Here is a 14,515-nt window from a genome sequence, read left to right as displayed (position 1 = left end):
GTTCGAAAGTCATCTCGTCCACTTTTTAAAATGTCACCCTACTTCAGTAATCGCGAAGTTCGTATGCGAGCAACGATCGCAGAGGATAGGTCAATAATTTTTTGGATTTTTGCCAGACAGCGTCTGACGAGGTAAGACAGAAAATAGGGGAGTTTAGGCGAGCATGTCACGATAATATATTCCTGTATAAATCAGAAGTTATGCTGGACCGTCGACCAGGTGAACAGCCGGAATCTGATCGTCGGAGGTGAAACTTAATATTCGAAACGGTTTCTTCGAGGAAATGAACTTCCCAACTGGAATAACGGAAGAGTTGTGTCTCTCGAAATATTTATGGAGCCGGTGGCTCGGCCAGAAACTTTTCTCGCCTTGTTTAAACAGTTTCAAGGAGGAGCGTCGCTCCGTTTAATTAAACCTTATCAAACTATGGGTTTTTCTCCGGCTCGTTGCGATAACTTTTCGCCATCCTGCCGCACGCTCACCTGTTCATAATTATTTTTCAGACGGAACGACGCTGATGGAACGGGAAGAAGAACGATAAGGCTCTTTAGTAGATCTTCATGCATTTATAGCGCATAAAATGCAAAGTGTAATGAAATTTCGTTCGGTTTCGTTTTATCCACGATTCACAGAGGCAGATAAAATTTTATGAGAGTACGGCTTCGCACAATAACCGTATAACAATGCTCGCGTGCGCCGCCGCAGTGTGTGAAATAGAACTCTTAAACTCGGATCGCATGAATTGTACCCTTACTTAGGGTTCGTCCATTTTTAATGACTCAATGAACGGTTTTGTTGAGCTCATTTGAAAAATTCGGAAAACACTATTATACTCGACAAGCCCGCTTTTGAAATATTCACTCTTGAAGAAAGTCGCTGAATGAGATGAAGTATAATTCGTATTTAATTACTCTAATTCCTTATTATTTCTTGATAAATATACGATAAACTATATTGTATCTTCTACTCTCCTGAATATTATTATAAATCAGATTCTTAAATACGTATATTTTATTTTATATATTTATTATTTTATTATATATCTTTTTTTATTAAATATTATTTTATATATTTTATATATTTTATATATTTTATATATTTTATATATTTTGCTTTATATCTTGCTCTTCCTACAAAAATTCTAAGACCAATTTTTCTGCATAAACTCTAGTACTTTCAAAAACAATTGAAACAAGAAATGGTTTGCTTTTGCTAGGCTACATATAGTTTTCTTACAATAAAAAAATTCTAGACTGCATAGAAATATTTTCTTAACGACATTCGCCTCTTGCTATAAGAATTCCGAAATCATTTTTCGCGTAAACTCTAGTGCTGCAGGAAACAATGGAGATAAGAGACGGTGTATTTTTGGTGGCTGCACGGTACTAGTTTTTTTTCTAGTAAAAAAAGGCTGGGTTCAGACAAAGAGTTTTCTTTCCAACTCACCTGGTACTCGCATTTGAACTCGTGCTCGAGGAACGAAAGCCTTCGAAGTTCCCAGGACAGTTCAAAGGCAGTCAGAATGGGGTCCTTTGAGGAGAGGGCGATCAAGGACGGCGAAGCCAGCGCCCTGTAGGCGTTGATCCGGCTTCTGGAATGCTTCAGGGAATCGTCCTTTCGGGACGTCACGCATTCGTCGCACCTGTCAATGCCAGAAACAAAAATAAACTTCGGGACAGTCGCCACTTTCCTTCCAATAACTTCGTGTCAAAGTTATCGGACACTCCTCTTTCTCTCTCTCTCTCTCTCGCTTTGTTCTATTTTAACTCACCAAATTCCACGACATTCCATATTTCATATTTCATATTTCACGTTTCGTACCTATTTTATACTTCACCATTTTATATTTCGTATTTATATACTTTCAACTTTATTTTATATTTTATTCCATGTTTTATGTTTCACATCCTGTGCCTAACTTTATATTTTACACTCTACGTTTTATTTATTTTAGATTTTGTTGCTTCAGTTTTATAGAAGCTCGTTTATGTCGCTAATTCATTAATTATTAGACCGTGAAGCATTTCACAAGTCCTTATTTTCGTAGGTTACCTTGTCAAGATTTAAACAAGAGGAAAATTTATTTCGTGGTAGAGTAATATATTATTCAAAACAGAAATAAAATGGATGTAATATAATAGGGGTTGTTGATAAGAGATTGCATTATTACCACAACAATGATTTAGCAATTGTATGTTCTATCCAGAATTATTTGGAACATATTTATATGACTTAGTATATATAGTTTGGATTAATTTTAATAAAGACTATTATTTAAAGATCGTCAATGATGACTATTTATGAAGATTCTTTAATGGAGACTATTTTCCCTTTTACGCCGCGTGTTCCGTTGATTTCTGCCAGCTCTGCGTTGCTTGATAAGGAATGATCATAATAATAATGAACAATCCAATCTCGTCGCCTGGTATAGGTTTATCGCATGCGACAAATCCTATAATTTAATTCGCGGGGTGAAATTTCACCGTGATAGGGTAGCTCGCAGTGCATCTACCCCGACTTAATTAGTTTACGCGGGGTATGCTCGAAGATTGCAAGGGCAAGGTGCTAAACCAGGTCGAGGGAATTAATCGGACTGAAATGGTATATCTAACGAGCGATTGTAGCCCACCACGCCTACGCTTCCCCTGCTTTATTTATAGCTATAATTCCGTCGTTCGTAAAATACGTAGTTAAAAGTCCAAAATTTATCTGCCTGTCCCCGTAGCTGCGCAGAGGGAAAAAACGAGCGTGGACATTTCTCCAACACTGTCACGATTTTTTCATTTAGCTTTCCATTGCAATCCTCTGGACCTTTCTAGCTCCCTTCTCTCTGCATTAAGCTTTCAAGCATTTTTCCTGTCTCATTTTTTAACGGTAATTAAAGCGGAACAGCTCCAGTTTAGAATTCCATAATTAAAAATACTTTACTGTTTACGCTTCGCCTTGATTTTTAGTTTTACACATCGATTAATGCACTAAACGTTACCACTGTGCAGCTATAATTGAAATGATTTACTCGAGGTAACGAAAAGTGAAAAGTCAAACAATTTGTCATAGTATCGCGATCTCAATTCTCCTAAATTAATGTTTCTGTTTAAACGAAATAAAGTAAAAGAAATAGATCGAAAGCGCTTCGTTGAATTAAAGCGCAGAATTAAAGAAAGTTGCGTTTCTACAGAGATTTTATCGGTATAAAAATTCAGGGTCACGTGAAAAGGGTCACGAAATTAATGGTACTGATACTAGAAATTATTATACAGGAAGAAAGAGAGAGAGAGAGAGGGCGATGACTGGAAAATATTCAGGACAAAGATAAGGGACGCGTTATAAATTTCCGTAGATAAAGATCGCTCACCCACAACGGACATCGTGAGGCATGGGCAGCGTGGATCCGCGATCCAGGAGGATCTTAATAATCTCGTAATTGTCCCTATGAGCGGACAAAATTAGGGGCGTGATGTCGGGCGTGAAGGTGGCTGTGTCTGGCGGCACGGCTTCCCAACTCTGAAAGGGGCAAGTGTAATTTCCTTTTACTAAAATTGCCGGCGATACGTTGCCCCTGAAATAATTTCCTATCCCGGCAATCCCGGGCAAACCGCGCGCAGGATTTTCTCCCTCAGAGACGGCCGAATAATTGTTAGACGGCCTATTAAAATACGATGCGGCACGGTCTAGTTGTCGGTGCCAAATGAATTGGCACGTGAAGCGGAACGCTACCATTCGGGCCCGACCCGGCACGCTCTCCCGGCACAAAGGATTAAAATTTATCCGTTGCGCCGTTCGACGGGACGACACTCGATAATTATTTCGAATCGAAACACCGTACGAGCTTCTACAACGATGGTCATTGACTCCACGTGAAACTAATCCACCTTTTGCTCCAATTCATTGCCGAGATAAATTATTCGCTTTGCCGCTTTCACGGTGCCAATTTTCACGGCGGATTTTAACGAACGAACTGCTCATGTTCGTGCAAACAAAAAATTTTAGAACCAACGTGCAGCGATAAATAATCCACTGTTGCTATCGGGTTGCTTACAAATTTTCGTTTTTGTCTGAACGTTGATATCGACAGGATTTTAGCGAGCAAATTGCCGATGTTTGTGCAAACTTGAAATGACGGAAACAATGTGGAGTAATATATAATCAACTTTTGCTATCGAGTTGTTTCCAAATTTTCTTTTTTATCTGAACATTGGTATTGAAAGGATTTTAACGAGCAAATTGCTGGTGTTTGTGCAAACAAGAAATATTAGAAACAATGTGGAGTAATATATAATCTACTTTTGCTATCGAGTTGTTTCCAAATTTTCTTTTTTATCTGAACATTGGTATTGAAAGGATTTTAACGAGCAAATTGCTGGTGTTTGTGCAAACAAGAAATATTGGAAACAATGTGGAGTAATATATAATCTACTTTTGCTATCGAGTTGTTTCCAAATTTTCTTTTTTATCTGAACATTGGCATTGAAAGGATTTTAACGAGCAAATTGCTGATGTTTGTGCAAACTCGAAATGATAGAAACAATGTGGAGTGATAAATAATTTACTGTTGCCATCAGGTTGTTCCCAAATTTTCTTTTGTATCTGATCATTGATATCGAGACTATATCAGCTGGCAAACGGCTCATGTTTGAGCAAACTTGAAATATCAGAAACAATGTGCCATGGTAAATAACTGAACGATCGAAAAATGACCACAAATACTAAATTAAGGATTTCGTCTGTTGGTCAAGTAACGACCGACAAACCGTAGGCAGTGCGCTATTAACATGAAAGTGGGACACGAATATCGGAAAAAAGGATGACGGACGCAGGCGAACGAAATGTTTCGCGTGCAAAGGGTCCCCAGAGCGTTCCAAATCACAAGACAACACGGGGAAAGCGGGAACGTCGTTAACGAGAAGCTTTATTTTTCGCGGACCGAACGCAACAAACATCTCGTCGGACCGGGGGTCGGTCCAACAATTATTCCCGAAGTTTCACGTAAGCTGATTCTCCTGCGAAAGCCGATTAAATTAAACCCATCGGATTCCCCGTCGCTTTGCGCCTTCGTTCTTTACTTTTTTTATTCCGTTCCCCGCGTTCACTCTGAATGCCAAAGCTCGGACACGCTGCCGAGCTTTGCCGAAGATGAAACCGGCTCGCCAACCCGGGTTCGGTCCGCTTTTCTCGAATGCCTCCAACTTTTTTTCCCCGGTTCCCCCGATTAAGAAGTTACACTCGGCCAGAAGGAGACCCAACTTCTCGAATTTTTTTTGTTTAAAATGTAGCCAACCGTTTACGATCTAACTTCTCGCGTTTCGACGAATCTGCCTTCGAGAAAGTTCTTCAATTTCTTTGGTATCAAATGTGTAGAATTGTCGGAGGTACGGTGATTTTACAAGAGATCCTTTTTTTCGGACGAATTCAGCAGCGAATTTTGCTGATGGTACACGGTTTGTTCGAATTTTCGTGTTTGAGAAAATGTGCAATCAACGGTGTCTATTAAAAATCGTAAATTTTGGACTAGCTTCTTGTAGTAGTGTTTTAGATATTTTCGTCGCTGATTTTGCAAACGCAACTTTTAGCACAAGAATTTAATGCACAGGAAACATTTTTGGGATGCTAGGAGAAAAATTTTACGAAAATAAATATCAACCTGTAACTAGATCTATGATCTTCCCGACATTTGTTATGTTGAAGGAAAAATCCCTCGGAAAATTATGAACGGAATATCAAATTATGGATACACGTGCACAGGAGTTAAATGTTGACCATAAGTTATTCATGTGAACCAGCCATTCTATTCTGTATTGCAAATTGCGTGTAGCGACACTTGTCGTTATTATTATGTATTCTTAATTACGTGTTCCTCTTATTATTTGCACCACGCAATATACGCCACGTATTTTCGAATCAAATTACTGCATATATTATATTCTGCAATCTAAAGGGCACTTTGCCCGCTTAATTAATAAGCAATAAATTAATTAAAAGTTACAACACCGTGCTATTGCCGAAATTCGTCTGCGATAATCACGTGCAATCCTGCCCAAATGACTAATTTAATTCATTATACGTCAAGAATTAACAAAATTCGCTGTACGTGATTGAAGCAAGTCTTTAAAAATTGCACAATTCTTTCAATCGAACAGTTCTAAGTAAAATCAAGATCTCTTCAAAGTTCTCTGTCAATTCACACGTCGAACAAAAAGCTTGAGAACCATCCTCATCTTCAAGAATTAATGCCAACCCTTCCCAGCGATTTTACGAGGCGATAAAAATTGTGTAACTGTATATCCGACGTTCTTCCAAAGTTTCATAATTTTCTAATTATCCGATCGGGACGGGAGTTTCGATGAGCGAAAAGTGATTGGAGCGGAGGCAATCGTGGCGCGATTACGAGACACGTCCGTCGGTAAATCGAGGCGTCAATGAAGGCGAATAATAGATGCCGAAGAGTCGCGAATGGTAGCGGTTCCAGAGCAGAACAAGAGGAATCGCGGCAGACAGCCGTGGTATTTGCGAATGCGACTAACGTGACGCTCCCCGTTCCTGTGAAGGGTCTCCTCGTGCTCCAGGAGGACTTCCACCGCCTCGACGAACTGCTCGGAGATGGCGTGGAGAAGCGCGTCCTTGGTGTCGACCTTGTGCTCCAGCAGGAGCTCCAGCATCTCCAGGTTTTCGTTATCGATCGCCATCAGAAGCGCCGACCGTCCCAGAGGATCCACGCAATTGATGTTCATCTCGGTCTCCAGCGCGCCCTGCAGCATCCTGAAACAACCGGGACACGGTCACTGATCATCGTCGTTTCGTTAGCGGCCAGCTAATCGGTCCTCGAAGGCCTGGCACGCTCTAAACGCTTCGGCCTAACTAGCAACTATAACCGCTTTGCGAAATGAGATCGATTCATCTTCTGCGATTATGGTTGCATCGAATATTTCCAGCCCAATTTTCTTTCATATTTTATTGCTGTCGGACGCTGCAATTTATGGACACATACGCACACTGTAACATACGCTGATAGTGTGTAAGACAGAATCAAGTGACACAGAATCGAAGTGAATTAGAGGAGGTAAATTAGGCTAGTAGGTCAATTAAACGTGGAACTGGAGTAAATTCCAGTAAGCCTTTTACGCTTTGCGTTAGTAAATCTAACGCATGGCATTCAACAGAAATTAATTAATAGGTTTATACGAGGATAATCGCCTATCTCAATATATTGACATAACTCTAGATTTATTATATTTTTATACTAGATAATTCTGGCAATAACGCAATTACTTGTGTAATACATTGTTACAGAATGGTATGTAATATGACAATATAATTTATTTTTAGCTTATGGAACAGTCGTGATACAGCGTCCTATTTTCTAATAAATAACAATATATTTATCTGTTCGTTTCTAGTGTAGGTAATCAATATGTAAATTGATTAAATTGATATCGATTTCGTTATTGAAAAAATTACTGTTGTTCGTAACGTCAGAATATAATAATCCTATCAAAAAATATTAGAAAGAAAAAGCGGATGCTTAGAACCGATGAAAAACGTATACTACTTTGTTCATTGTATCAATTTGTATTTATTTCCTAGTAGAAACCGCAAGAATGGATTCACGAAGCAATAATTAGATAGCGGATGTTTGTGGGACCGTCACAGGCAGGCTTATCGAAATTGGAATCGAGGAAAAACGTTTTCCTCCTATTACGGATTCTATCAGCCACCAAACAAGATAAAAATCCCATTAAACTTCATAAAACGCTTCATTCTATCGCGTTTTACAGGATCCGTCAGCGATACACTCTTCAAATAAACTAGCGTCGATAATGTCCGTGATCGCCGCGTATTTTTACCGGTTTTCTGTATACACGGTATTCAGGATGCCGAGAAGCATGCAACATTCTGAAAGACGAGCATATGGTGTTATATGGACTGCTCAGTAATTAGTAGTGGAACCAGGGGAGATGCGATTCCGCGAACAAACCTAAATGGAAATGTAGGACACTCTATTACTGGCACAGTTAGTGTGCCCGACTAACGCCGACTAATTCGACAGCTGGAAATTGTACGCGTAACAGCGCCGCGCTACTTTTCTATCAAGATTAAATCCATTCGAACTATCGGTTCGCAAATCGATAAAGGGAATTGCTTGTGATACCCGATGCAAGTAGAAATGACCAGCAACGGTCAGACATGGGAGCCAAATGCTGTCAACGGGCTGCCATGAAGCAGTTGAAAAATGGTGAGAAAAATAGTGAAGTTGATATTTCTTGGGCCCGGATTTTTATCGATTTTTTATTATCCAAGCTCGCACGAGCTATAAATTAATGGATGAACGGATCTAAAAATTTCAACTAATGTTCGTGTAACATTTGACGTAAGATGTATTTTCTGAATAAACTAATCTGGCTTAAAGCATTAATAAATAAATAAATGAGTAAATAAGTGCAAAATTTATCATAATTTCTTCTCTGATTGCATCGAGAATTATTTTTAGAACATCTTAACACTTTATTTACCGAAAGTTTATTATCAGGATTGTCAATGTTTGAGCTGCATGTAAAAGAAGCTCGATAATTGTCTTTTGAGTGATAATTTCCGAAACAGTTATCTCTGAGAGATTTGAATATGTCGAAAAAGAAAAAAAAGTGTACTAATAGTTGAGTTCCTTCGCGATCGTTAAAAATTTTGTCGTGCAAAAATTTTGAATAGACAAAATAATTTTCTACCAATAATTTCTTATCCCGCTAATTGCAAACGCCTGTCGTTCACGGTCTCTCGGAGCTTCTACGAAGACAAAAAATCGTAAAAAAAAAATGGAGATTTATTTTCGCGAGGGAAATTCGGGCCAGCCGAAGGCTTCCAATCTCGAAGAATACAGGTCTCGTCCGGTAATCTGCGAGCTTATTGGTTCGCGATCGGTCTGCTCGGATTTTTCCATGCCCTTTCAACACTGGTCCCGGCATTATGGTCGAGGCCGGCGCGGCGGATCGGCTTGGCAAACGTATTTCGGAGCCCGAGAACCCTCGCCAAATGAGAATTCCACGGCCGCCTGAAACTTTCTCGTGCATCGCAATCGGTATTAATTGCGTCAGGAGCACTCGACGCGCTCCGGCAAGAATTCCTGGAAGTTTCGGGACCGCTCGGATCGCTCGTTGGATAATTAGATCCTTTGTCGACGCGCTACTGGGACATCCGCCGCGCCTTTGACCTTCTCCCGAGGGATTTCTCGTCCTCTTTAACTCGCGAGACCTACATACATCCCGCCGATATATTCGCTTCTCTCTCTCTCTCTCTCTCTCTATTTCTCTCTTGTATTCTCTCTCTCTCGCTCTCTCACTCTCACGTGCTCTCTCCCCGCATTCGTTTGCATAGAAACAACGATACCGCGCGCGCCCGCTTCCCGCCCTTTGTCCTCGGGCACCGGCAATGAAAGCAATGAAAACGGTACTCTAATTTTCGGTACTTTTCGCCGGATGGAAATTTACACTCTACGGAACCCGCGGTACAGTAAAAGCCCATTTACGAGGACCTGTAACACGGAACGCCTCGGATAAGCGACATACTTCGCCGACAGTTTATCATCTCGCGCTGACTTTCCCCTGTTTCCTGCGACGACGTGACGTCGTAAATTCAATCGGATGAGGGTTAATGCGCCTCTGTCTTGATGTCCGACTTCGAATTTATGGGAAAACTGCGAAATTCCCGGGGGCATGGTCTTCTGGATATTTTTAAAATAACGACTCGAAAGTCGCTGGAAAATGATTGTACTCTTGGCGCAAAGAATTGTGGACCGCTTTATCACTCAAGAGACCACTGTTAAAAGTGTCTCACCACTTTGCGATAAATTAATCATAAATGTCTACATGGTTGAGTATAGTATTCGTGCTATTTTTATATGTGTGCTCATTGTTTTTCTTTTGGTATTAGGAGATACGATTGTTCGAGCCTTGCGGCTCGTTTTTATAGCTCTCAAATCGTTCATTTTCATGCGCCATCTGAGCGCGATTTAGGGAGAAATTATTGTAGTCTTCATTTTTTTGTTGCAATGCTGTACTCGAATTTCTTGGAAATCGAAAATGCGTGGTCTCTATTTATTTGAATATATATATTATATTATAATAATATTATTATATGTATATTATATTATATATTATTATATAATATTATTATATTATATATTATATATTATATATATATATATATATATATATTATTTATTTGAATATTCTTGCAGATTAAAAATCTGTAGTCCTCATTTGTGCATCCAGCTCGTTGCTTAAATCTTCTTCGAAATTTGAAATATGCAGTCTTCATTGCGCTTCGACCTCGTTACTCAAACCTTTTCCGAAAGTAATTTTACATTTTGCTTGGAACTTTCCACTTCAATGTCCTTGGAACTTTGAAATGGTCATCACTGTGCAAGAAACTCATTACCTGGATCTTGTATACCGATGATGCTAAAGCAGTCACGGTCCACCGAGAATATGTCACTGCAATGTGTCATTCTTAATTGTACACGCAGAACAAAAAAAATCGATTATTCGAGAACGGAGGACACATATCACGAAAATGTGCGAATGGAATGATCTTCGGACGGAAGGATGGCCGAAGATGTAGAACGAAGACTGTCGCATTACACAGAGCTTGGATTCCGAGGAAACGCGTGCATGCAGAGGTGGAAGGGTTGGGTTAAAAGGTTTTAGCTGTACCAGCTAGACAAAGAAATATGTTGCTTCATATCCGTTTTTGAGGGACCCGTTTTTGTGACGCGTCACGTCCGCAGTTTTCGGCGGGCACGTGCTCGTCCGCAAATGACGCTAACGAGGGAGACGGTCGACGCGACGCGTCGCGACGGGTGCACGCGCGTCCCGTTTTCGAACGATTAAGTCCTTGCCGTACCATTTTCTTTACAATTACAATGATTAGAAGTTTTTCGTTCGCAATAATATCTGAGAAGAAAAAGAAACTTCATCTTTATCGTGTGTTTACGTGAACTTGAATGTTATTCGCATTTGCAACGACTTTTATTATAATGTTTGTCTGGAGTACCAAATTTATTTAATTAAACATTTAAATATCTTATATTAACTATTCAAATATTTCGTATTAAATATTTAATTAATAAATTGCTCGTATATGTATTTTTACGATCTCATAAATCGTAAATCAAGAAATTTGAAACGTAAAGCTAGTGTTAATTGTTTGCCTATTTGCAACAATGAATTATTATCCTATTTGTAGAGACTGGTCATCCTTGCTTAAAAATCGTGTCTGTGTATCGTCACGTTGCGACAGTAGTTGTTGTTTTCATTGTTTATGAGTGATGCTCGGTTTTGTCGAAGTCGCAGACTAATAAAGAATCATTGCATTTTACCTAGATAATTATTATTAGAACTATTATTACTATTACCATTATTATTATTATTAACAGCTAAAATTTGTTCTTAGTTTAAACGAGCTCTAGGACATGCAGGAACGCAATTCCGAGTTCCCGGTGTTTGTTCCTACGACTCTCAGCGAACTAGATAAGTCAAGATCGCGTTCCGCGCCACGTAAAGTTCATTTTGCCACGGGCATAAACCCCCTATTTTACGAGTATTCTTTGAGCAGAAATGCTCCTTAAAATTTCTTCGATTTGATGGTACTTTTATGGTTATTGGGTTGGAAAACTCACCGTCTGACAGAGGCCACGTCACCGCGTTCCACCGCGAGAAGATACTTCTTCTCATGGCAGGACAGGCTGGCCATCTCCTGGTGCGGCCTCACAACGTTCTCCTCCTCGTTCATCCCGTGGATGCTGTGCCTCTGAAACCATAATAATTCCTCGTTAAACGTTGCTTCAATCTGGCAGCTCTATTGCCTTTACGTCGATCAATATATTGCTCTAATCTCCAGAAAATTATTCCTGGAAGCATCAAACCGGAATAACTGTAGAAAACGTTTTAAATAGAGTCTGACAGACAAGAACGTTATTTATGTTGGGATATTGTTTATTGATATGCAATCTACTCGTTAAATGTGCACTTTGAATTTACCATAGAATCTCGATTATACAAATTAATTGTAAAAACGTGAACGTCCAGATAACAGAACATTCGGTATTCATTTATCTTCATAATTATTTAGAAAAAGGTTCTGCTCTCCGATTTCGATAAATTTGAATTTCTTGTACAGTTCGATATTTCGAACAATTTGTTTCTTTGTAAAAATTGTCCTGGACACCTGACCGAGACCTAACCAGACCTAATCTATACTGCAACGTTCAAGGTATTCTGAAAATCGTTTTGGAGAACGAAGGCAGAAGGATATTGTTCACAAAGGAGAAAGTTGACCAAATTGTCAAGCTGTCTGACACAATTAACCGAACATTTGTTTAGATAAGATACCAGTCTAATTTCTTACTGATCTCTACGTCAGGGTGTCGCACTGTTTTTAAAATAAAAAAGGTTGTTCTAGATTGAGCCATTTCCATGTGAAACATGATTCGTTCACAGCGAGTTCAGACATCGAAGACTCGAACATTCGAGGTTCGTATTTCTGCTAGATTGGAAAGAAGCACCAGTTCACTATTGTCAATATTTCATATTTAACGTGAATATACCTACAAAATGGATTACGTATGGAGAGGAGAGTACCATTTCGATTTAATGAAAGAACGTGAATGTACGAAATAGAAAGAAAAAGAGATCTCGAATCTTCGGATTGCAGAAAGTCTATTGAGGAAAGTCTGTTAACCTCCAGGACCAACTCTACTCCTCCAAGTCGTCTTTCACTATCTACACAGCTATTTTCAAACATCCTAGCCCCACTGATCCGGCTTCAGTCGCTCGATAGGTACATCGCCGAACCCTTAGGCCATCTCGGATCACCTCTGCTCCTTATTTGACTTATCATCGCACTTCTGCCCTCCTCGACCCTTTTTCATGGGCACTATGATCACCGAGGAGGTTCAAGTACCTCGAGACCTCCACGATGTCGTAGATCCTGGAGATCCTCGAGACGACACGATAGCGAGTCATTGATTTAAAAAAGGATTTAAATGACACTGCGGATGCTTTAAGATGATTTAGACGGACTTTGGAGCATGCCTGGGCCAATTTTATTTCAGACGAAAATAAGAAATACCTATTTCACATAATTCATTATATTTATAATGATTTAGAATTGTTTTGTCATTTTTTTTGTTTCAAATATCACAAGAAAATAACGATCCTCATCGCAACGAAAAGATTTTACTTCAGGAAATCGAATCGAAATCTTTTCTCAACAAATTTATTTTTATTGTATTTTATTCTGTTCTATTTGATTTGATTTTCTTGTTTTACTTTATCTATTTGATTTCATTTTAAAATTATATCGTGTTCGGTCTTATTTTAATCAGAAAAAGCTTAAAATTGCATCGGCAAATCCGAAAAAGCTAAAGTTGAACTCCGAATCTCGGTCTAAGGCACTTCAATCTCGAGGTCATCGGTCCTGCCTGGCATCATGCTCGCACGTCTAATGTGAATATTCTCAATCGAGCACGCTGCCAGCACGACCCGAGCCCAGCACGTCGATGTGTATCGACCCTAAAGGAGTCGAGGGTCAGAAGATAGGTTTATAATGACTCGGCCCGTACTCGGAGGCAGTTTCTCGAAGGAAATAAAGGGGAGTAATTGACTTCGGGGGGGTCCCGGCTAGCCTCCGGAGACCGTTCAAAGGGTCTGAAGGACATTGGACAGTTATAGAACGCTGTGTGCCATCGATAGTGGCTATTGAATGTGACCAGGTGGTCTCCGAAGGACGCGGAGTATAGCTGTCGAGTTCGACAACTGAATTAATGCGAGGACATTGTCGCGTCGTAGCAGCGTCTTGTCGGGTTCCGACGGAATTTTCGATTTCTCAAAACAATCCCTTTGTTGCGGACGGGTATCGTTCGGGGATGAAACTTCGGTGAAAGATGGCCGGAATTAGGATGATAAATGTGCCGCGGCGATCCCTTTCATCAGCAGCGGCGAAAGCTCCTGTAACGGTCAGGAAAAAGGGGATGAAGGGGGTGGTCGAGGCTCAGCGTCACTCCGGTGTCGAAATTCTGCATGATCTTCGATCACGATGAGAGGGTGGAAAGCTTGGATTAGCAAGGATTCGTGACATGTTGCAGAAAGTTCGATCTTTTTTGCGAAAATAATGTTGAAAGTTCATTTCGGCTCTTCGTGCTTTGTTCGTACGTTATTAACACGTTCCGTGCCGAGCTTTTTTTACTCGAATCTTCACACTTTGATATTTTACTAAAACTTGATGTATTACGTGCAATTATTAATTCTCGTACACATAACAACGTAACAAAAACTTATCAACGCCCATTCTTGCGGTGGAAATTGATTCTTCGGTTCTAAATTTCTTGTAAACAATTTGTTCAGTTCACTAAGTAAACATGCAAGCGTGTACCATCGATGGTACACGTGGCACGGAACGTGTTAATTTGTGGCATTTATAAAAATTTTTGTTTACCAACTTTTTATCTATATTTTTATTTACACGTAGG

The 14,515-nt window shown here is 39.8% G+C and overlaps 1 protein-coding gene across 7 annotated transcripts in view; it reads right to left on the bottom strand.

Moving 5' to 3' along the window:
- Trpgamma (Transient receptor potential cation channel gamma) overlaps positions 1-14,515 on the bottom strand; it is a 215,971-nt gene that overhangs the window by 34,017 nt on the left and 167,439 nt on the right. For all 7 annotated transcript variants that reach the window (XM_076520200.1, XM_033478271.2, XM_033478270.2 and 4 more), the window contains exons 5-8: positions 11,666-11,796; positions 6,522-6,756; positions 3,356-3,504; positions 1,447-1,642 (exon numbers count right to left, since the gene is read on the bottom strand). In XM_076520200.1, coding sequence (XP_076376315.1) covers positions 1,447-1,642; positions 3,356-3,504; positions 6,522-6,756; positions 11,666-11,796 — 711 coding nt within the window. The remainder of the gene's footprint in view (positions 1-1,446; positions 1,643-3,355; positions 3,505-6,521; positions 6,757-11,665; positions 11,797-14,515) is intronic.

Source organism: Megalopta genalis, chromosome 3 (assembly GCF_051020955.1).
Source record: "Megalopta genalis isolate 19385.01 chromosome 3, iyMegGena1_principal, whole genome shotgun sequence".
NCBI lineage: Eukaryota > Metazoa > Arthropoda > Insecta > Hymenoptera > Halictidae > Megalopta > Megalopta genalis.
Note: the sequence above shows the minus strand (reverse complement) of the source record. Positions and strands in the feature narration are given on the sequence as shown.